Below are 19,594 nucleotides of genomic sequence, written 5' to 3' on the forward strand. Positions count from 1 at the left end.
ATAAGGCACCACTACATGTCTCACACTCAAAATACTGTCTACACAGTCTCTGTACTCAATGTGTGAGAATATTACAAAAAATCCATGATAATATTTGAAACCGGACAAAAGGATAAACAAGATCTTTAGCATAAACATGGTTTACAGTTCCACTGTGTTACCAGTTATCTCCCTTTGCATGAAGCGAAATTACTGTGCTACTCTGTTGCTACTCACTTTGAAGCCGAATGATCAGTCTCACTGTTGCTATGACCTACATAGGACAGCTTATTCTTGGCCGGTATTGTCTGTCAAACAATAGGAAACAACAAGGGGCATCAGGTTCTGGCTGATCAAGGAATGGGTAGGACATTATTGTGTTGAATGAGAATGATGTCACAGACTCTGCACTGCTGTCTACAGTCTGTAGAAGTTATCAATGTCAACATATCTATTATAAAACTTGACTTCAATGTTTCAGAGGAGCTATAAATGTGGAAACAGTGTGCACAATGGTGTGTACGTTTATATCTCAATACATGGTGTGTACGTTTATATCTCAATACATGGTGTGTACGTTTATATCTCAATACATGGTGTGTACGTTTATATCTCAATACATGGTGTGTACGTTTATATCTCAATACATGGTGTGTACGTTTATATCTCAATACATGGTGTGTACGTTTATATCTCAATACATGGTGTGTACGTTTATATCTCAATACATGGTGTGTACGTTTATATCTCAATACATGGTGTGTACGTTTATATCTCAATACATGGTGTGTACGTTTATATCTCAATACATGGTGTGTACGTTTATATCTCAATACATGGTGTGTACGTTTATATCTCAATACACAATACATGTAATGCGTTTATATCTCAATACATGGTGTGTATGCGTTTATATCTCAATACATGGTGTGTCAATGCGTTTATATCTCAATACATGGTGTGTAATGCGTTTATATCTCAATACATGGTTACGTTTATATCTCAATACATGGTGTGTATGCGTTTATATCTCAATACATGCGTTTATATCTCAATACATGGTGTGTATGCGTTTATATCTCAATACATGGTGTAATGCGTTTATATCTCAATACATGGTGTAATACGTTTATATCTCAATACATGGTGTGTATGCGTTTATATCTCAATACATGGTGTGTTTATATCTCAATACATGGTGTAATACGTTTTATATCTCAATACATGGTGTGTATGCGTTTATATCTCAATACATGGTGTGTAATGCGTTTATATCTCAATACATGGTGTTGTACGTTTATATCTCAATACATGGTGTGTACGTTTATATCTCAATACATGGTGTGTACGTTTATATCTCAATACATGGTGTGTACGTTTATATCTCAATACATGGTGTGTACGTTTATATCTCAATACATGGTGTGTACGTTTATATCTCAATACATGGTGTGTACGTTTATATCTCAATACATGGTGTGTAATGCGTTTATATCTCAATACATGGTGTGTACGTTTATATCTCAATACATGGTGTGTACGTTTATATCTCAATACATGGTGTATGTATGTATGTATGTATGTATGTATGTATGTATGTATGTATGTATGTATGTATGTATGTATATGTATGTATGTAGGTATATATGTATGTATGTATGTATGTCTGTATGTAGGTATATATGTATGTATGTATGTATGTATGTATGTATGTATGTATGTATGTATGTATGTATGTATGTATGTATGTATGTATGTATGTATGTATGTATGTATGTATGTATGTATGTATGTATGTATGTATGTATGTATGTATGTATGTATGTATGTATGTATGTATGTATGTATGTATGTATGTATGTATGTATGTATGTATGTATGTATGTATGTATGTGTGTATGTATGTATGTACGTATAGACGTACGTACGTACGTTACGTATGTATGTACATCAAAATGACGGCTACATCTGGGCCAAAGTCTCACCAAGATCTTCTGTGTATCCTCCCTTGACTGGGAGTCTTTCTCTGCCATCTCTCTGTAGTTGTAGTGAAGCTTCTTAAACATTCCCTTCTTAAGCTGGCCATGCTCAAACTTGGCTGCCAAACAACAATTTAACTTCAATTATAAACATGCCATTAAATCTATGATGTGGTTACCATGATTACTATTGTGAAACGCTCTGTCTGCTAGACTACCCTGATAAAGTAAAAGTTGTTAATATCATGTATATGTCTTGATTCAAGATCTTTCATTATTATTTTGTTTTTCTAAAAGGATTATTAGATGAGATTGATAGTTGTGGCGATGGTTAACATGGTTAAATGGAGAAATAGAGTAGGAATTGAACAGGGGACATTAGGGGAGTAGAGATAAATACAGGAGATAATTATTTGTCCTCTTGTTACCATAAACTTGCACTTGAATGGCAAACCTTGCAGAGAAAAAAGACAACAGCTAGATTTACTTGAGAGTAAAGTGCACGGTGTGATTCATTGAAGTCTGAGAGAAAGTTTGGAAAATAAGCCACGAACGGGTAAAGCAAGGTTTTTGTGCAAATGTGACAGAGGGGTGTTCATTTTGAAGTGTCAAAAATCAACAGAAAATCATTGCTTGTAGAAATTATAAACAATATTAACACATTTTCCACTGACTGTTTCCATTCGAACTGTTCCGTGGGAATTAACTCAAGAAGGATATATCACAGGAGCGTTAGTCACTAATATATTTGAACTAAGAGGTCATTAGAACAAAATAGACTTTTGTAGTGTTGAACTAACTGAGAAAGCAAATTATCAGATTCTGGGACAAGATAACGGTTTGTGATGAATCTAAGATGGAAACTGGGACTGACAACCATATTTCTGTGTGGCAAATGGGTGGCGAAGACTGTTACTCAAGCCAGTCAAGGCAACTCAGTCGGACAGCTGGCAAACGTCAGAACGTTTTGCTTTGGGGATCATTACATTTAAGGGCACACCTGGGACATTAGAATCGATATTTTAGCACGACTTTGTGTGATACTCGATTCTGATTGGCTAAGAGCTCATCAAAACCATTCTTAAATGGCAGTTTAAGACCGCTACATAAAGTGACTGATTCACTGAGTATGAATACAATGAACACGTTGACCCTTTTATTTGTAAACTAACATGTTGGACTTCGGCGATTTCTACCTCAGCAGCAGTTTTTGTTTTGAAGTAAAAAGCGAATGGTTTGAAGAAGAATCTCTTGACCCTAATCCCAGTGAAGAAACTATGAAGTTGGAAAATTTTGTTAGCAGCCCAATTTAAGCGGCAGTATTCCAACCGGGTCTAGATCTAGCGGGCATGACGTCGACAAAACACGTCGGCCCACTTGTCCTAACCTGACCACTTCCGTCCCGGCCGTAATGCCCAGTCCTTCCACTTCCACTGTCCATGTATCCCACATATAACGTGGCATGTCAGGTCTTTCCCAAATTGAGAATAGTAGGGTGGTTATCAACAATTATTACCATGAATAAAGTTAACGCTGACTAAACTTAGCGAGTTCACGGCTTGAATTGGGGTGAGTCGATTGTCATACTGTAGGGGAGATCAATAATTTGCTTGAAAAAAATCAAATAATTGTACTTGCTCACAGTATAAACTGTATTTGTTTTATTGATCTATCCTACTTGTTACAAACACAAGCATACTGGTATCTGAAATATAGCATTCATGTTGTTGAAAATGTCTTATTTTGTTCATTACACAACCTGTCCCTCAACGATTTCCAAACAATTTCCAGGGAAAAGGCCCCTTCCCGCCTAAAATGCTTATCTGTCAAGCTAGAATGAAGATAAAGCTACTCTGTTTTCAATTTTGCGGTCCTTAATTGTTGATTTAAGACCGCTAAATGTAATTTTAAAACTGAATGCGTTAGCGTGAGGTTTCAAATTAAACATTAAGCGGTCTTAAATCAATGATAAAGGACCGCAAAATTGAAAACAAAGTAGCTCTATCTTCTAATTGATGCAAGGGAGCATACACAAAAAGAAATGTCGAAAAATTTGTGACCTGCTCTTTTTCCCAACATTTCTTTTATCTTTCAAGACAACAAAATTCATTCACTGACTCATGTAGCCTTCATATGGCTATAGTTAAACAACAAACAAACCTAACAGCAATTTAGATCCACCAAGGTGTTGGAGAGTATACACGAGAGAGGGTTACGTCACCAAGTACTTGCTATGTTAACTAGTTTTATATTTTGTCTTCACGAACGAGAAAATACACACTATTTCCGGTTTTTTGGCGGTTAAGTGTCTGTTGACAGTGATCAGAGACTGACAGCCCCTGACCCTGGGGCGGTGCTCGGACCATTTCTACACTCACTTACCAGCTATGATTTTCTTTGAAGGTTTTCCATCTTTAGGCCGTACCAGTTTAACTTCCATGACGAGTCTCTTACAAATTAATCTGGCACAGAAATATAACAGTAAATTGGCCAGCGATTGCACGTTGACTACCGAACCACACGTGCGTTAGAACCAAAACATTCAGCACGATGTTCACTATATATGTTCTGGTAACTTTATAAAATATATTTTAATTTTACATATCTGAACTAATTACATTTAATTATGCTTATGTCAATGTAGAATACATGCTTAGGTGGCAAAATATATTCATTCGATGAGAAAAAATATTTTAGTATACTTTTAGGACATTACGAATATAAACGGAAATACTTCTCTGCCCCCTATCGTAAATAAAGAGGAGATAACTCTCAATGACTAACGTTTGACAGGTGCGCGAGAGATCGATACGCAGGCTGTGCGTAGCATATTGACTTTTACCAGGTGCTGGAAACCATCAGCAGCTGTTGTCGTGAGGTAAGCTTAGCTATCAGAAATGACACATCGCCTTTTGCGAGGTATCTGACAGGAATGTATGGTGTAAACATAACTATGCATACCCATATGGACGATTGAAGCGGCGCTCGGAGCACGTATAGCCGCTTAACCAGTGTTAACTACTGTTCCTATTAATGTGAACTACACTTGGTGTGAAAGTGCACTCGTTTTGAAGGTAAATGGGAAAGGGTTGGAAAACTGTGACAGAAGCAGGGGAGTTATATCTAGTATTAGACTGCATATATGACACATAGTATTTGACTTTACGTTGCCTGGTGCTGTCATAGTGTATTAGTGATCATGTCAGGATGCAAAGTCATACATTATTTATCCATATCATATTTCTGTTTACAGGTATTGATGACTGTGATAAGACAGTTGTCTGATCTTAATGTATTTAAAAATAAGGAAAACCAATGTAAAACATGTCACATGTATGACATAATTAGTGCAAAATGGCAGTATGGATTTTCTTAACTGCAATACTGATAAAGATTTACTTAACCTCCGAATGGTGCTCTTTTTCATGTTTGAATCATCAGAACAAAGTATGGAATGAAGGTCTGAGTGGCCAGATTAGGGGGATGAGTCCATTTGTCCAAAGATGGGATCTGAGCGGCCAGATCCAATGCATGTGAGTCCAGTTGTCCGAAGTTGGGATCTGAGTGTCCAGTTTCGAGGATGTCAGAGCAGTTGTCAAAATTGATTGTCGGATTGTCTAGATAAGAGGGATGTGAGTCTATTTGTCAGAGTGAGGGTCTGAGTGGCAGTTGTCAAAATGTGTCTAGTTGTCAGAAGTGAGGGTCTAGATAATTTGAGGGATGTGAGTCTAGTTGTCAGAAGTGAGGGTCTGAGTGGCCAGATTTGAGGGATGTGAGTCTAATTGTCAGAAGTGAGGGTCTGAGTGGCCAGATTTGAGGGATGTGAGTCTAATTGTCAGAAGTGAGGGTCTGAGTGGCCAGATTAGAGGGATGTGATTGTCTAGTTGTCCAGATTAGAGGGAGTGAGTCTAGGTCTGAGTGAGGGTCTGAGATTTGAGGGGATGTGAGTCTAGTTGTCAAAATTGATTGTCTGATTGTCTAGATTAGAGGGATGTGAGTCTAGTTGTCAGAAGTGAGGGTCTGAGTGGCCAGATTTGAGGATGTGAGTCTAATTGTCAGAAATGATGGTCTGAGTGGCCAGATTAGAGGGATGTGAGTCTAGTTGTCAGAAGTGAGGGTCTGAGTGGCCAGATTAGAGGGATGTGAGTCTAGTTGTCAGAAGTGAGGGTCTGAGTGGCCAGATTTGAGGATGTGAGTCTAATTGTCAGAAGTGAGGGTCTGAGTGGCCAGATTTGAGGGATGTGAGTCTAGTTGTCGAAATTGATTGTCTGATTGTCTAGATTCGAGGATGTGAGTCTAAAGTACTGTCGGAAATAGATAAAAACCTGGTTTTAGGCTGTTTCTGTGTGTCCCTAAAATTTACGTATGCAAATAGCAAATGTTGAAATAACACACATTGGCCTAACTGGGCATTCAGTGGTATGCATAATAGGATATCCAGAAAAGCATGTTTACTCCTAAAATTGGGCAAAACTTAGAAAATATTTCCAACGGCTGTTGAAAACAATACATCAGACTATAGATGACAATTAGTTCGCTCAGCCAGGTATGACGACGGACCGTCGACTCACCTGGCATGAAATGCGTGTGCTGCCTACTGGCACAAGGGGTAATCTCAAAGATATTTTATGCTTTCTCATGTGTGTGGAATATGTCTCATCTATTGATTGACACCTTATGTGTCTTTCTTTCACAAAGTTTATGTGGAGATATGTAAAAGAGTATGATACCCATAGAAAAGCCTAAATCAGCCTTTGTATTAAATGTCTCAAAATATATAGGTGGCATGACCACCCGATGATCGACAGGACTCGATAGCATTTGTAACTTGTTATGACATGCCGTTTGCTTCCCCAATCTATTTCCCCGAAAGGATTATTTTATCTCAGCTGATATCTCTATTAGTATTACCCATCCCGACCCCGACAACCGTCTGTGACACCCGTCCTGACACACTGTTGAGACGACCCTCCTACCTGTTTCTATTTATAGTGATAGTGAGACTCCATGGTAGCTACATCCTTAATAGTTTCTGTATTAAAGTTATTATTGTTTACATCAGCTATCGTTTATGATAACGATAAGTTTATTTTGAAATGGGTATTTAAAAAGTGTCCTTTGCAATACAGTATCATCGCTCACTAATTTGCACAAAGTCATGGTCTGTTCCAAATAAGTCTCTTTGGACTTAGAAAAATACCGCATTGCTCATTTCTGCACTAATCTCTCCTCAGTAAAGTCCTTTTTCTACGTTTCCTATCTCCCTACCACTGAGACTGTGGTTTGGCCGAACTTAGTTTAACAGATATTTCACACTTTTACATATTAACTACATAAATTGTAGATATAAATGCAAAAAATCAGTTTTTTTCTATTTCAAAGTGTACTTAAGTTGCCAGAAGTGAGGGTCTGATTGTCCAGATTGGAGGATGTGAGTCTAGTCAGAAGTGAGGGTCTGAGTGGCCAGATTAGATATTACAGGTTTCAACAAAGGGGACCAAGTTTGTCATTATATTTTCTCATGGGTAATCTAAAGCACTGGACAATGTGATGTGTTGTTAGCAGTTATTGGTAAATTATAGTAGCGTGTTGTTGAATGTGAAATGAGCTCTCTGTTCGGCATATTGTTGGTCATGTGTCTATTCACCATATTGTTGATCTAGTGTCAGTGTAGCCATGCAGGGAATTCTGTACATGCAGGTTTGTTTGTCAGTACTTCAACATTGATGGGGAGTCTTGTTTTTATGACAACTCCAAAACACAACTCATATCAGTCATTGTGTTTTCTGGTTCATTCTTGATTATTTCCAGACTGTGCCATATAGCTGGTCTAGTACTGACTACGGAGTGTGGTATTACACATCTGTCTGTGTGGCCCGACCTGCCATGTGTGTGTGTGATGGACATCTGTCTGTGTGGCCCAACCTGCCATGTGTATGTTTGTGATGGACATCTGTATGTGTGGCCTGACCTGCCATGTGTGTGTGTGATGGACATCTGTCTGTGTGGCCCGACCTGCCATGTGTGTGTGTGATGTACATCTGTCTGTGTGGCTCGACCTGCCTTGTGTATGTGTGTGATGGACATCTGTCTGTGTGGCCTGACCTGCCATGTGTGTATGTGTGATGGACATCTGTCTGTGCCCAACCTGCCTGTGATGGACATCTGTCTGTGTGGCCTACCTGCAATGTGTATGTGTGTGATGGACATCTGTCTGTGTGGCCCAACCTGCCACCTGACCTGCCATGTGTGTGTGTGTGATGGACATCTGTCTGTGTGTGCCATGTGTGTGTGTGTGATGGACATCTGTCTGTGTGGCTCCAACCTGCCTTGTGTATGTGTGTGATGGACATCTGTCTGTGTGGCCTGACCTGCCATGTGTGTATGTGTGATGGACATCTGTCTGTGTTGCCCTACCTGCAATGTGTAGTGTATGTGTGATGGACATCTGTCTGTGTGGCCCTACCTGCCATGTGTGTATGTGTGTGATGGACATCTGTGTCAATGTGTATGTGTGTGATGGAAATCTGTCTGTGTGTGTATGTGTGTGATGGACACCTGCCATGTGTGTATGTGTGATGGACATCTGTCTGTGTGGCCCAACCTGCCATGTGTATGTGTGTGATGGACATCTGTCTGTGTGGCCCTACCTGACAATGTGTATGTGTGTGATGGACATCTGTCTGTGTGTCTCGACCTGCCATGTGTGTATGTGTGATGGACATCTGTCTGTGTGGCCCAACCTGCCATGTGTGTATGTGTGATGGACATCTGTCTGTGTTGCCCTACCTGCCATGTGTATGCGTGTGATGAGAGGGTATAGGCAGCATGGTCACACTGGTGCACTGGTCTTGTCACAGATAGGTGGAAATCTGGAAGGACATGTTTTTTTCTTTCATTGATTTTTTAACTTCATTCAATATTTCAGGCAAAACTCCTGATACATTATATTTGAGGGAATCCTAATATCTATAAGTTGCTTTTCATATGAATATTTAAATGTGGTAATTTCATTGTTTATAGAGAAATATTCATTGTTCAGCTATAGATTTACATTTCTTTCAGTGTCACACAGACATATTATTTCAGGAAATGACTTGTGTCAGTAAGATATTTATAACAAGTTATCATGTATCACTGAGCACACCCATCGTACTGGGCTTCTATTGCAGTATGCCATCAATTGTTGCAGTCCTCAGCCACGACTCACCTGCTTCGTTTGTTGCCAGGCGATATAATGCTGTGTACCACAAAGCCACTTAGATTTTGTACCTGATCTACATATGTCAACTTTACTCTCATTCCATGATATTTCCATCTCTGATCATGTCCCTTGATGATGTGTGTGGGCACACCGGACAGCCCCATATTGACCTGTGTAATGCTGAACTCGGGCAGGAAGTGTATCGTGGGAGGGAGTCGGTGCTGGTATTGATTGTGTGTTTGATCAGCTCTGATTTACAAAGTGTTATACCTCTGTAGTGTTCCTCTGTTCTATGGGATGTATTTATATCATTGTCAGCTGATGTTAGATACACAATGTTTTAGCATTGTCAGTTGATGTGAGAAGCACAGTTTATAGCATTGTCAGTTGATGTGAGATACACAGTTTATAGCATTGTCAGTTGATGTGAGATACACAGTTTATAGCATTGTCAGTTGATGTGAGATACACAGTTTATAGCATTGTCAGCAGATGTGAGATACACAGTTTATAACATTGTCAGTTAATGTGAGATACACAGTTTATAGCATTGTCAGTTGATGTGAAATACACAGTTTATAGCATTGTCAGTTGATGTGAGATACACAGTTTATAGCATTGTCAGTTAACGAGATACACAGTTTATAGCATTGTCAGTTGATGTGAGATACACAGTTTATAGCATTGTCAGTTGATGTGAGATACACAGTTTATAGCATTGTCAGTTAACGAGATACACAGTTTATAGCATTGTCAGTTGATGTGAGATGCACAATTTATAGCATTGTCAGTTGATGTGAGATACACAGTTTATAGCATGTCAGTTAACAAGATACACAGTTTATAGCATTGTCAGTTGATGTGAGATACACAGTATTTTTAGCATTGTCGTCTGATTTGACATGCTCAGTATATAGCAATGTCAGCTGACGTGAGATACACAGTATATAGCATTGTAAGCTGATGTGAGATACAGTTTATAGCATTGTCAGCTGATGTGAGATACAGTTTATAGCATTGTCAGTTGGTATGAGATACACAGTATATAGCATTGTCAGCTGACATGAGATATATAATTTATAGCATTGTCAGCTGACGTGAGATACACAGTATATAGCATTGTCAGCTGACGTGAGATACACAGTATATAGCATTGTCAGCTGACGTGAGATACACAGTATATAGCATTGTCAGCTGACGTGAGATACACAGTATATAGCATTGTCAGCTGACGTGAGATACACAGTATATAGCATTGTCAGCTGACGTGAGATACACAGTTTATAGCATTGTCAGCTGACGTGAGATACAGTTTATAGCATTGTCAGTTGGTATGAGATACACAGTATATAGCATTGTCAGTTGATGTGAGATACAGTTTATAGCATTGTCAGTTGGTATGAGATACACAGTATATAGCATTGTCAGCTGACGTGAGATACACAGTTTATGTTATGTAGGACATTTGTCGGTGTTATTCCCAGCGCTGCCTGGAGTATTCAATCATTTTCATGTTAGTGGTGAAAGCCGTTACGTTATTGGTGTGTGCGTGAGAAGGATATTGGTTTAGCGAGACTGTGGAAACCGTCTCCCACAGATCTATTCAGTTAGCTGTGTTCTGGTGTATCAGCAATGTTGGGGGAGAGTCTGCCAGGTAGGTGGAGTGTGTGTGCTCAGTGTGACAAATAACCATCTCGGTGCCATCTGGGAATAATGCACCAGTAATTCCAATGTTTCTACAGTATGGCAGTAACTGGAGGCTGGCAACTTGGCCCAGAAACTGGAATATTGATCGATGGCCATCTGGTTGTTGTTTAATTGTTTGAAAATGTGTTGTCAAACATATACTAGTATTTTTATCATTCATTGATTCATTAATGTTCATTTGATACAGGTGAACTTTGATTGTGAAGGAGTGTGACCTGATATTGGAGATACTGCATGGGTTGGTGTAATTGCTGCCTTTATGGTTCAATAGGAACACGATGAAACATGCAAGTGTCACCTTGTAACATGCTGCAGTGTTTGTAGTGCAGTCTGTGTTTGATGTGGCGTTGTTCTTTGGGTATATTTGGTTATATATTAAATGATTATCAGGTATTTTGCTGTAGTTTCTATTTCTGCTATACATGACCCCCATCGTCTAGTTGATCGAACATCAACCCAGAGAGGAGACCATCAACCGCTTAATAATTTATTGGAAATAGATTAAGGACTGGTCGGTCTCGGGTCTTTAAACTGTTTGGGTGTCCATCATAAACTGAATCCTGGTTGGGCAACTATAAAACCTGGCACACAGATAGAGGGATGGATAGCCGAAGAATAGATGGGAGGACTTAGCCCTGCAGTCTATAGACAGGTGGGGCGGTGAGGTAGCCTACTGGTTAAAGTGTTTGCTTGTCACGCCAAAGACCTGGGTTCAATTCCCCATGGGGTACAATGTGTGAAGCCCATTTCTGGTGTCCCCCATCGTGATATTGTTGGAATATTGCTAAAAGCAGCATAAAACCTAACTCACTAACTCACTCACTATAGACCGGTGATCCTAGATAGCACTACCTAGGACTGGGTCACACAAACCAGGGCTTACTTACAACACTCAATCTGTGGTCACTAATGTTTGCGTTCCTTCCAAATTGCATGTCTAACTAAAGATAAACCTTCAGTGCAGTTAATGACCAGAAGATGATCTCATTGCTTTATGTGTGTATCTAACAGGAGATGGGTACCCAGGTAGTCAGTTTGGACTTGTCTCATCTCTATGTTGCTATAATCCACAGCTGCAGTGTATGTTAGTTCTGATTTCAGTGAGTGAGTGAGTTTAGTTTTATGCCACACTCAGCATTATTCCAGCTACGGTGGCGGTCTGTAAATAATCGAGTCTGGACCAGACAATCCAGTGATCAACAGCATGAGCATCGATCTGTGTGATTTCAGCCTACTCACAGAGCTCTCTATAGTGTCACCAGGTCCCTGCTGTTCTAGGCAGCCGAGCATCACGCAACGAGTCGTTACCAACAAGTGATGACTGTCGTGACACTGACTGCTCATCCCGTACTGGACTATTTATCTGTGTCAGTTTGAATTTCGGTTTCATTTCAACTGCTATGTGAGAATGTAACGTGAAAGTTGCATGACTCTCTGTTGATCTACATTCTCGAACCAACCTGGCTAAACAGACATAAAAACAAACGCTCCTAGGAAATATTAAGTGAGTCATAAACCTTTTCTGAAAATAATGGCATTCCTGAAGAAACACAAACATAAATGTCTCTACATGTGTAGTTGGAGGAACTTCCCACAGGATTCCGGTAATAGCCACATGTTCTCTGCTATGCTTCACTGGGTATTTTACACTGCTTGGCCTTCAGCTTGAACAAACATTACAACCTTTTCCTCATGGCTGGTCATGCTATCAGTGAAATACTTGTTGCCCGTGAAGGTCCGGGTTAGAATTGGTCTTCAGCAACCCATGCTTGTAAGAGGTGACCAACGAGATCTGATGGTCTGACTCGCTTGGGTGGTCCTCATGTCATCGTATCCCAGTTGTGTAGATCGATGCCGTTGTGTAGCTGGAATATTGCTGAGTACAGCGACCAACCAACCGACCAAGCAACCTGTACAAAACCATGACATCCATTATAACAATAGGCACTAGGAAGATCTCATGACGTGCTGCAAACAAATCCTTGGCATAACTAAGGTATCTTCAGACTTGTTTAATTTCTAACTGGAAATTGTCCGAGTAAGTTATTTACTCTGAGCTTTCAGACCTTTGTTTACTTTCATGCATCCATAAATGCAAAAATATTGAAGACAATTCTTAAATGTCAAAGGGTCATGTTAAAGAAGAAAGGTCAGTGTAGACTCTTTCCTCTTGCGTATCAATCATAGCCGGCCATAGTTGCCCATTCAGTAGTCTGTGTCACAGTCCCTGAACCACATTATTTTCCCTACAGCCTAGCCCTCCCTGCAATGAAAAAACCTTAAATGAAGCAAATCTAGATTTCCTCAGGTTCTCAGTTTCCCATCTCACTGGGGATCCTTTCAAATTTAAATGTTACTGTCAGAATTATATATATTCAGACACTTAGTGTAGTCAGCGGTGCAGGTCCCCCTGAGATGAGTGTGACAGTCACACTAGAGATGCTGTATCAGTGTACAGGTCTTCACCCCTCACTGGAAGAGTGTTTATATAAATAAACAACATGGGTTCTTTGTGCAACTTGTCTCTAGCTCACAACACTCCAACTGACTCCCTTCATCATCTTGTGTGGAGTCACCTTGTCATGTCGTCATCATGTCTTCATCTTGCCATGTCGTCATCATGTCATCATCTTGCCATGTCATCATGTCATCATCTTGCCATGTTGTCATCATGTAGTCATCTTGCCATGTCATCATCATGTTGTCATCATCTTGCCATGTCATCATCTTGCAATGTCATCATGTTGTCATGCCATCATCTTGTCATCTTGCCATGTCATCATCATGTCATCTTGCCATGTCGTCATCCTGTCATCTTGTCACTATCTCGTTATTTTCTCATGGCAACCTCGAATTCCCTCCTGCCATGTCTACTTTGCATAAGAGTGAAACAAGGTCTCTGAATTGTTGCTACAGAAATTCTTTCATCAGTTGCTGGGAAGTCTTGAGACAAGGGACTTGGTCTTCTTGTTGACTTTTGTTGATAGTCGTCAAGAACTTGACGAGATAAGCGCCCTACTGTTGCCAGTCTGTAGTGCAAAGTCTGCAGCCTTCAGGGGCACTTCTGATAGACTCTGCTGTGGTTCTTCATGACATTTGAATGGCGTGAACCCTATGTTTTCCAATCTTCACAAACCACCATTATCTAACTACCGGTGGAGATATGGAGGGGTTGACAAGGAAGCCAAGTAAACCCTTTCCTCCACCCATCGGGTCAGGAAATGGTGAATTGCTAATGTGTAGAAGTATTGTTTCAGGGTTAAAAGGTTGGCGAGACACCAGCATCAGAATTATAAACCACAAATGGCAAGGCAAGGCCTCAGGGTAATTTGGCCTTTCAGAATAAGTGATGTATTGGAAAATGGTTGTCACAATTAATTTTATACTATGATAACTCTAAAGCTGGAATACATTATTGAGTTAATTGCTATCATTTTATCCTGTCATACTGTAGAAACATGAATCACGTGTATTTGGTACAGAGATTTAACTCCATAGGATACTGAAGCAAGAAATTTGGCTAAACTCTGTTTAAATTATAATCGACCCAGGTCAGTAAAGTTGTCTATTCAACAACCCTGTCCACACAGCCTCTCAGTGATATATTGATGGGGTACTCGGTGTCTCAGCTAGGCCGTAGTGTCTTGGATTTCACATTGCCATTCCATAAGTCTGATGGTCAAGGCAACAGTGAATGGCCAACACTATATTCTGTGTGTGACCTACTTGTATAGCTCACTTGGTCAACTAGTAGCAGGGATGACATCTTTTATTGTTTTCTCCTCATTATCTACTGCAACTATTTCATTCTGATGATTGAAGAAATCAATAAGTCTGATAGACACTGATATTGTTAAGGCAGTGAATCAGTTTAAGAAATCAATTTCCTGTGCCATATTGTTGTGTCTGTTTAAGTAAGTTACACAATCTGTGTCAGATGAAGAACTGATGTGTTAGATATCGATGGTAACGCTGAGGACCAAACTGTCACCTAAAATATGTTTCAGAAACTTGTTTCATAATTAATGTTTGAGAACTGGTTGTAAAACTGATGATAGATGAGTATATGAATCAAACTGATGGATTATTCAAATTATTTGCTTTGTGAGATTTGCTTATTTAAATTTTATATTCAGTAAAACAAGATCACACTTATCCAATTACTTTCTTCAGCAGTTTATGTTTTTTGATCACAGACACTGACCTCAATCTTCTTCTGTTTATCCAGAAAGCAATGTTTTACGATGGAAAGAAACCTTTCTAAGACCAATGATACAATTATATTGTGAAACACAAGCATGCCCTGTCATTTGTTTTGTGGGAGACCGATCAATACAGGTCTTATAACCAGGTAATAATTGTCATGTACGACGCTCATTATTGTCATCTGTGATGTCAGCTGATGTAATAATCAGGAAAGTCGTTCAGTGGGTCAGTTGTGTTCCTGGTCAGTGTGTCAGCAACAAGCGTGGTGGTCAGTGTGTCAGCAAGAAGTGTGATGGTCAGTGTGTCTGCAACAAGCACGGTAGTCAGTGTATCAGCAACAAGCATGGTGGTCAGTGTGTCAGAACAAGTGTAATGGTCAGTGTGTCAGCAACAAGCGTGGTGGTCAGTGTGTCAGCAACAAGCTGGTGGTCAGTGTGTCAGCAACAAGTGTAATGGTCAGTGTGTCAGCAACAAGCATGGTAGTCAGTGTGTCAGCCATAAGTGTGATGGTCAGTGTGTCAGCAACAAGCATGGTGGTCAGTTTGTCAGCAACAAGCACGGTAGTCAGTGTGTCAGCAACAAGCGTGGTGGTCAGTGTGTCAGCAACAAGTGTGGTAGTCAGTGTGTCAGCAACAAGTGTGGTGGTCAGTGTGTCAGCAACAAGTGGTGTGGTGGTCAGTGTGTCAGCAACAAGGATGGTGGTCAGTGTGTCAGCAACAAGTGGTGTGGTAGTCAGTGTGTCAGCAACAAGGATGGTGGTCAGTGTGTCAGCAACAAGCATGGTGGTCAGTGTGTCAGCAACAAGGATGGTGGTCAGTGTGTCAGCGACAAGCATGGTGGTCAGTGTGTCAGCAACAAGTGGTGTAGTGGTCAGTGTGTCAGCAACAAGGATGGTGGTCAGTGTGTCAGCAACAAGCATGGTGGTCAGTGTCAGCAACAAGGATGGTGGTTAGTGTGTCAGCGACAAGGATGGTGGTCAGTGTGTCAGCAACAAGTGGTGTGGTGGTCAGTGTGTCAGCAGTAAGGATGGTGGTGGTCAGTGTGTCAGCAACAAGGATGGTAGTCAGTGTGTCAGCGACAAGCATGGTGGTCAGTGTGTCAGCAACAAGTGGTGTGGTGGTCAGTGTGTCAGCAACAAGTGGTGTGGTGGTCAGTGTGTCAGCAACAAGGATGGTAGTCAGTGTGTCAGCGACAAGCATGGTGGTCAGTGTGTCAGCAACAAGTGGTGTGGTGGTCAGTGTGTCAGCAGCAAGGATGGTGGTGGTCAGTGTGTCAGCAACAAGGATGGTAGTCAGTGTGTCAGCGACAAGCATGGTAGTCAGTGTGTCAGCAACAAGGATGGTGGTGGTCAGTGTGTCAGCAACAAGCATGGTGGTCAGTGTGTCAGCAACAAGTGGTGTGGTGGTCAGTGTGTCAGCAGCAAGGATGGTGGTGGTCAGTGTGTCAGCAACAAGGATGGTAGTCAGTGTGTCAGCGACAAGCATGGTGTTCAGTGTGTCAGTAACAAGTGGTGTGGTGGTCAGTGTGTCAGCAACAAGGATGGTGGTCAGTGTGTCAGCAACAAGCATGGTGGTCAGTGTGTCAGCAACAAGGATGGTGGTCAGTGTGTCAGCAACAAGGATGGTGGTCAGTGTGTCAGCAACAAGGATGGTGGTCAGTGTGTCAGCAACAAGTGGTGTGGTGGTCAGTGTGTCAGCAACAAGTGGTGTGGTAGTCAGTGTGTCAGCAACAAGGATGGTGGTCAGTGTGTCAGCAACAAGCATGGTGTTCAGTGTGTCAGCAGCAAGGATGGTGGTCAGTGTGTCAGCAACAAGCATGGTGGTCAGTGTGTCAGCAACAAGGATGGTGGTTAGTGTGTCAGCGACAAGCATGGTGTTCAGTGTGTCAGCAACCAGCACGGTAGTCAGTGTGTCAACAACACGCATGGTGGTCAGTGTGTCAGCAACACGCATGGTAGTCAGCGTGTCACCAACAAGGATGGTGGTCAGTGTGTCAGCAACAAGGATGGTGGTCAGCGGGTCAGCAACAAGCAACTATTGCTGCGAGGATAATACAACTTGTGATGATTCTGTGAATAGAATCTTTATTTGTAGATGGTCTTCTGTGACAAAAAGTCTTCCTGCCATGAATTCAGTTTCCTTAGGTTATTGATTGGGTTTGTTTCAACACTCAAACAAATTGCTGGACTTGGAAGTGAGTCCCAAGAGGACTTTGTTGTCTTCAAAAATCTAAATATTGTTCAACTTTTGTGAAACTTCTGGTTTGAGTTTGCTGGTTTAGAAATCCAACTGGATGACAATAACGAGGTCTTTCAATGCTGCACTCATCATGTTTTATATGTATTTATTATCTCAACATTCATTCTGACCAAATCCCACAGCTGACAATCAAGTAGTTAGTGAACCATTGCCCCTTGGGGCTTTAGCAATATTTCAGAAAATCAATATTTCTGTTGAATTTATGATCCTTTCTGATGTAACAGTGTCATAATTCATTTATGTTGCTTCACTCTGATAGTGCCGGACTTTACAGGTGTGTTATGGAACACTGTTTGAGCACACATCATGCATTTGTCACTGGGGAGAGGTCAAGTGTAGCAGGGATGGAATAGGGAGTGTTCTTTATTGGACATTTTGTGTAACCAAGGCAACTGTAATAGTTTAAATTGTTCAGAACATTGTGATGTCAGTGCTGTAACAAGGAGGCCTGATCAGAGGCAGTGTTGATCATATGTATCACGTGTGGAGGAGAGATCAAGGACTGGCCATAGTAAAACACTTACTGTATTCTGTAATCAACTGATAGTTACAGTGCTGCATGAAGTCAGCTCAAATCCTGGGCAGTCCTGGTTTCACCAGAATGGATGGTGCTGAGAACTTTGTGCTTACACGGACATCTGTATATTTCAGTGTTTAAATGTATGGGCTTTGATTAGCATCTTCAATATCAGCCTTTGTACACTCACTCACTCACTCACTCACTCACTCACTCACTCAATATCAGCCTTTGTACACTCACTCACTCTCACTCACTCACTCACTCACTCACTCACTCACTCACTCACTCACTCACTCTGTGTAATGTTCTCTGCTGCAGGGTAGCGTGGGGTCTCCTGGAGTGTAATGGCTGACACAGGGTCACCAGTGGATGGACCGCTGCCAGTTCCAGGAGAGGTCACAGAAACGGATTTCGAGGAGCTAAAGGACAGATGCAAGGTAACCAACAGCCAGCAACTAATATCTCTAGGTTCCACGTGCCTCTGTGTGAGGAAGATAAACATGCTATCTGTTGAAGGTGTGTTTAGGGATTGTAGTAACCAACAGCCAGCAACTAATACCTCTAGGTTCCACGTGCCTCTATGTGAGGAAGATAAACATGCTATCTGTTGAAGGTGTGTTTAGGGATTGTAGTAACCAACAGCCAGCAACTAATACCTCTAGATTCCACGTGCCTCTATGTGAGGAAGATAAACATGCTATCTGTTGAAGGTGTGTTTAGGGATTGTAGTAACCAACAGCCAGCAACTAATAGCTCTAGGTTCCACGTGCCTCTATGTGATGCTATCTGGAAGATAAACATGCTATCTGTTGAAGGTGTGTTTAGGGATTGTAGTAACCAACAGCCAGCAACTAATAGCTCTAGGTTCCACGTGCCTCTATGTGAGGAAGATAAACATGCTATCTGTTGAAGGTGTGTTTAGGGATTGTAGTAACCAACAGCCAGCAACTAATACCTCTAGATTCCACGTGCCTCTATGTGAGGAAGATAAACATGCTATCTGTTGAAGGTGTGTTTAGGGATTGTAGTTGTCACAGTGGTGAAACATTCACACAAACAATGTAACTTCAGCTGGAAGATTAACTGTGAGTAGCGTGAGAACCTCGTCATGTCGGCGCTGACAGCACACTACACCATCAGCCTCCACACATACACCACTGTCAAACAGTGTACTGATTTAAAAGTAGAAACAATGTTTCTGTAAACACAGAGATGAAGATAAAGAACTGTTTCTCACATATTGTGGTTTAAGATCTTACACCATATAAAACTTGTAGGCTGACATGGAGTCCTGACAAGTGCTAGCCCACGGCCGGTTTGTTTAATGCAATAGCAGTGTCCACACATCGACTGTTGCCAGTTTTAAATGAAGATTTCTACACTGGCAGTGTTTACCTTGGTGAAGTCTTGTAAAGAATGTGATTAGAAGCCAGGGTGGTGTCCTCATTCCTCCACATGGCTGGGCGTATTGATCACCTCCCTTGTAACCCCGGCCATTATTTCCCCAGTGATTGTTTCCAGCATGGTGTGAAAACACTTCTATATTAGTCGTCAGTAGCAGTAGAAATAGTCACCACCATGCAGGCAGTTTGTCGTGTAGACAACTTGATCAATACAGTATAGAATTATAAAGTGCTCTGCACTGATAGGTACCATTTTTATTATTGAAGAATATACAGTGATTTCACAATCAATTCATCACTCGGATTTCACAGAAAGTTTTGTAAATATAGATAATACA

At 41.0% G+C, this 19,594-nt stretch overlaps 2 protein-coding genes across 4 annotated transcripts in view; one reads left to right on the forward strand and one right to left on the reverse strand.

Moving 5' to 3' along the window:
- Positions 1-4,517, reverse strand: part of LOC124272743 (DNA-directed RNA polymerase I subunit RPA49-like) — a 31,969-nt gene extending 27,452 nt beyond the window's left edge. The window contains exons 1-3 of the mRNA XM_046707945.1: positions 4,341-4,517; positions 1,965-2,077; positions 217-287 (exon numbers count right to left, since the gene is read on the reverse strand). Coding sequence (XP_046563901.1) covers positions 217-287; positions 1,965-2,077; positions 4,341-4,398 — 242 coding nt within the window. The 5' untranslated portion in view covers positions 4,399-4,517. The remainder of the gene's footprint in view (positions 1-216; positions 288-1,964; positions 2,078-4,340) is intronic.
- Positions 4,518-4,737: 220 nt separating this feature from the next.
- The window catches only part of LOC124272744 (CRAL-TRIO domain-containing protein C3H8.02-like), a 39,271-nt gene continuing 24,414 nt past the window's right edge, over positions 4,738-19,594 (forward strand). Inside the window, exons 1-2 of one of the 3 annotated variants that reach the window (XM_046707947.1) lie at positions 4,738-4,836; positions 18,172-18,290. In XM_046707947.1, coding sequence (XP_046563903.1) covers positions 18,198-18,290 — 93 coding nt within the window. In that variant the 5' untranslated portion in view covers positions 4,738-4,836; positions 18,172-18,197. Of the gene's footprint in view, positions 4,837-4,859; positions 5,033-10,680; positions 10,817-18,171; positions 18,291-19,594 lie in introns of those variants that run through there. The other 2 variants (XM_046707946.1, XM_046707948.1) reach the window with 2 other exon arrangements.

This window comes from Haliotis rubra, unplaced genomic scaffold (assembly GCF_003918875.1).
Source record: "Haliotis rubra isolate DU_JTF1 unplaced genomic scaffold, ASM391887v1 Scf172, whole genome shotgun sequence".
Classification (NCBI taxonomy): Eukaryota; Metazoa; Mollusca; class Gastropoda; order Lepetellida; family Haliotidae; genus Haliotis; species Haliotis rubra.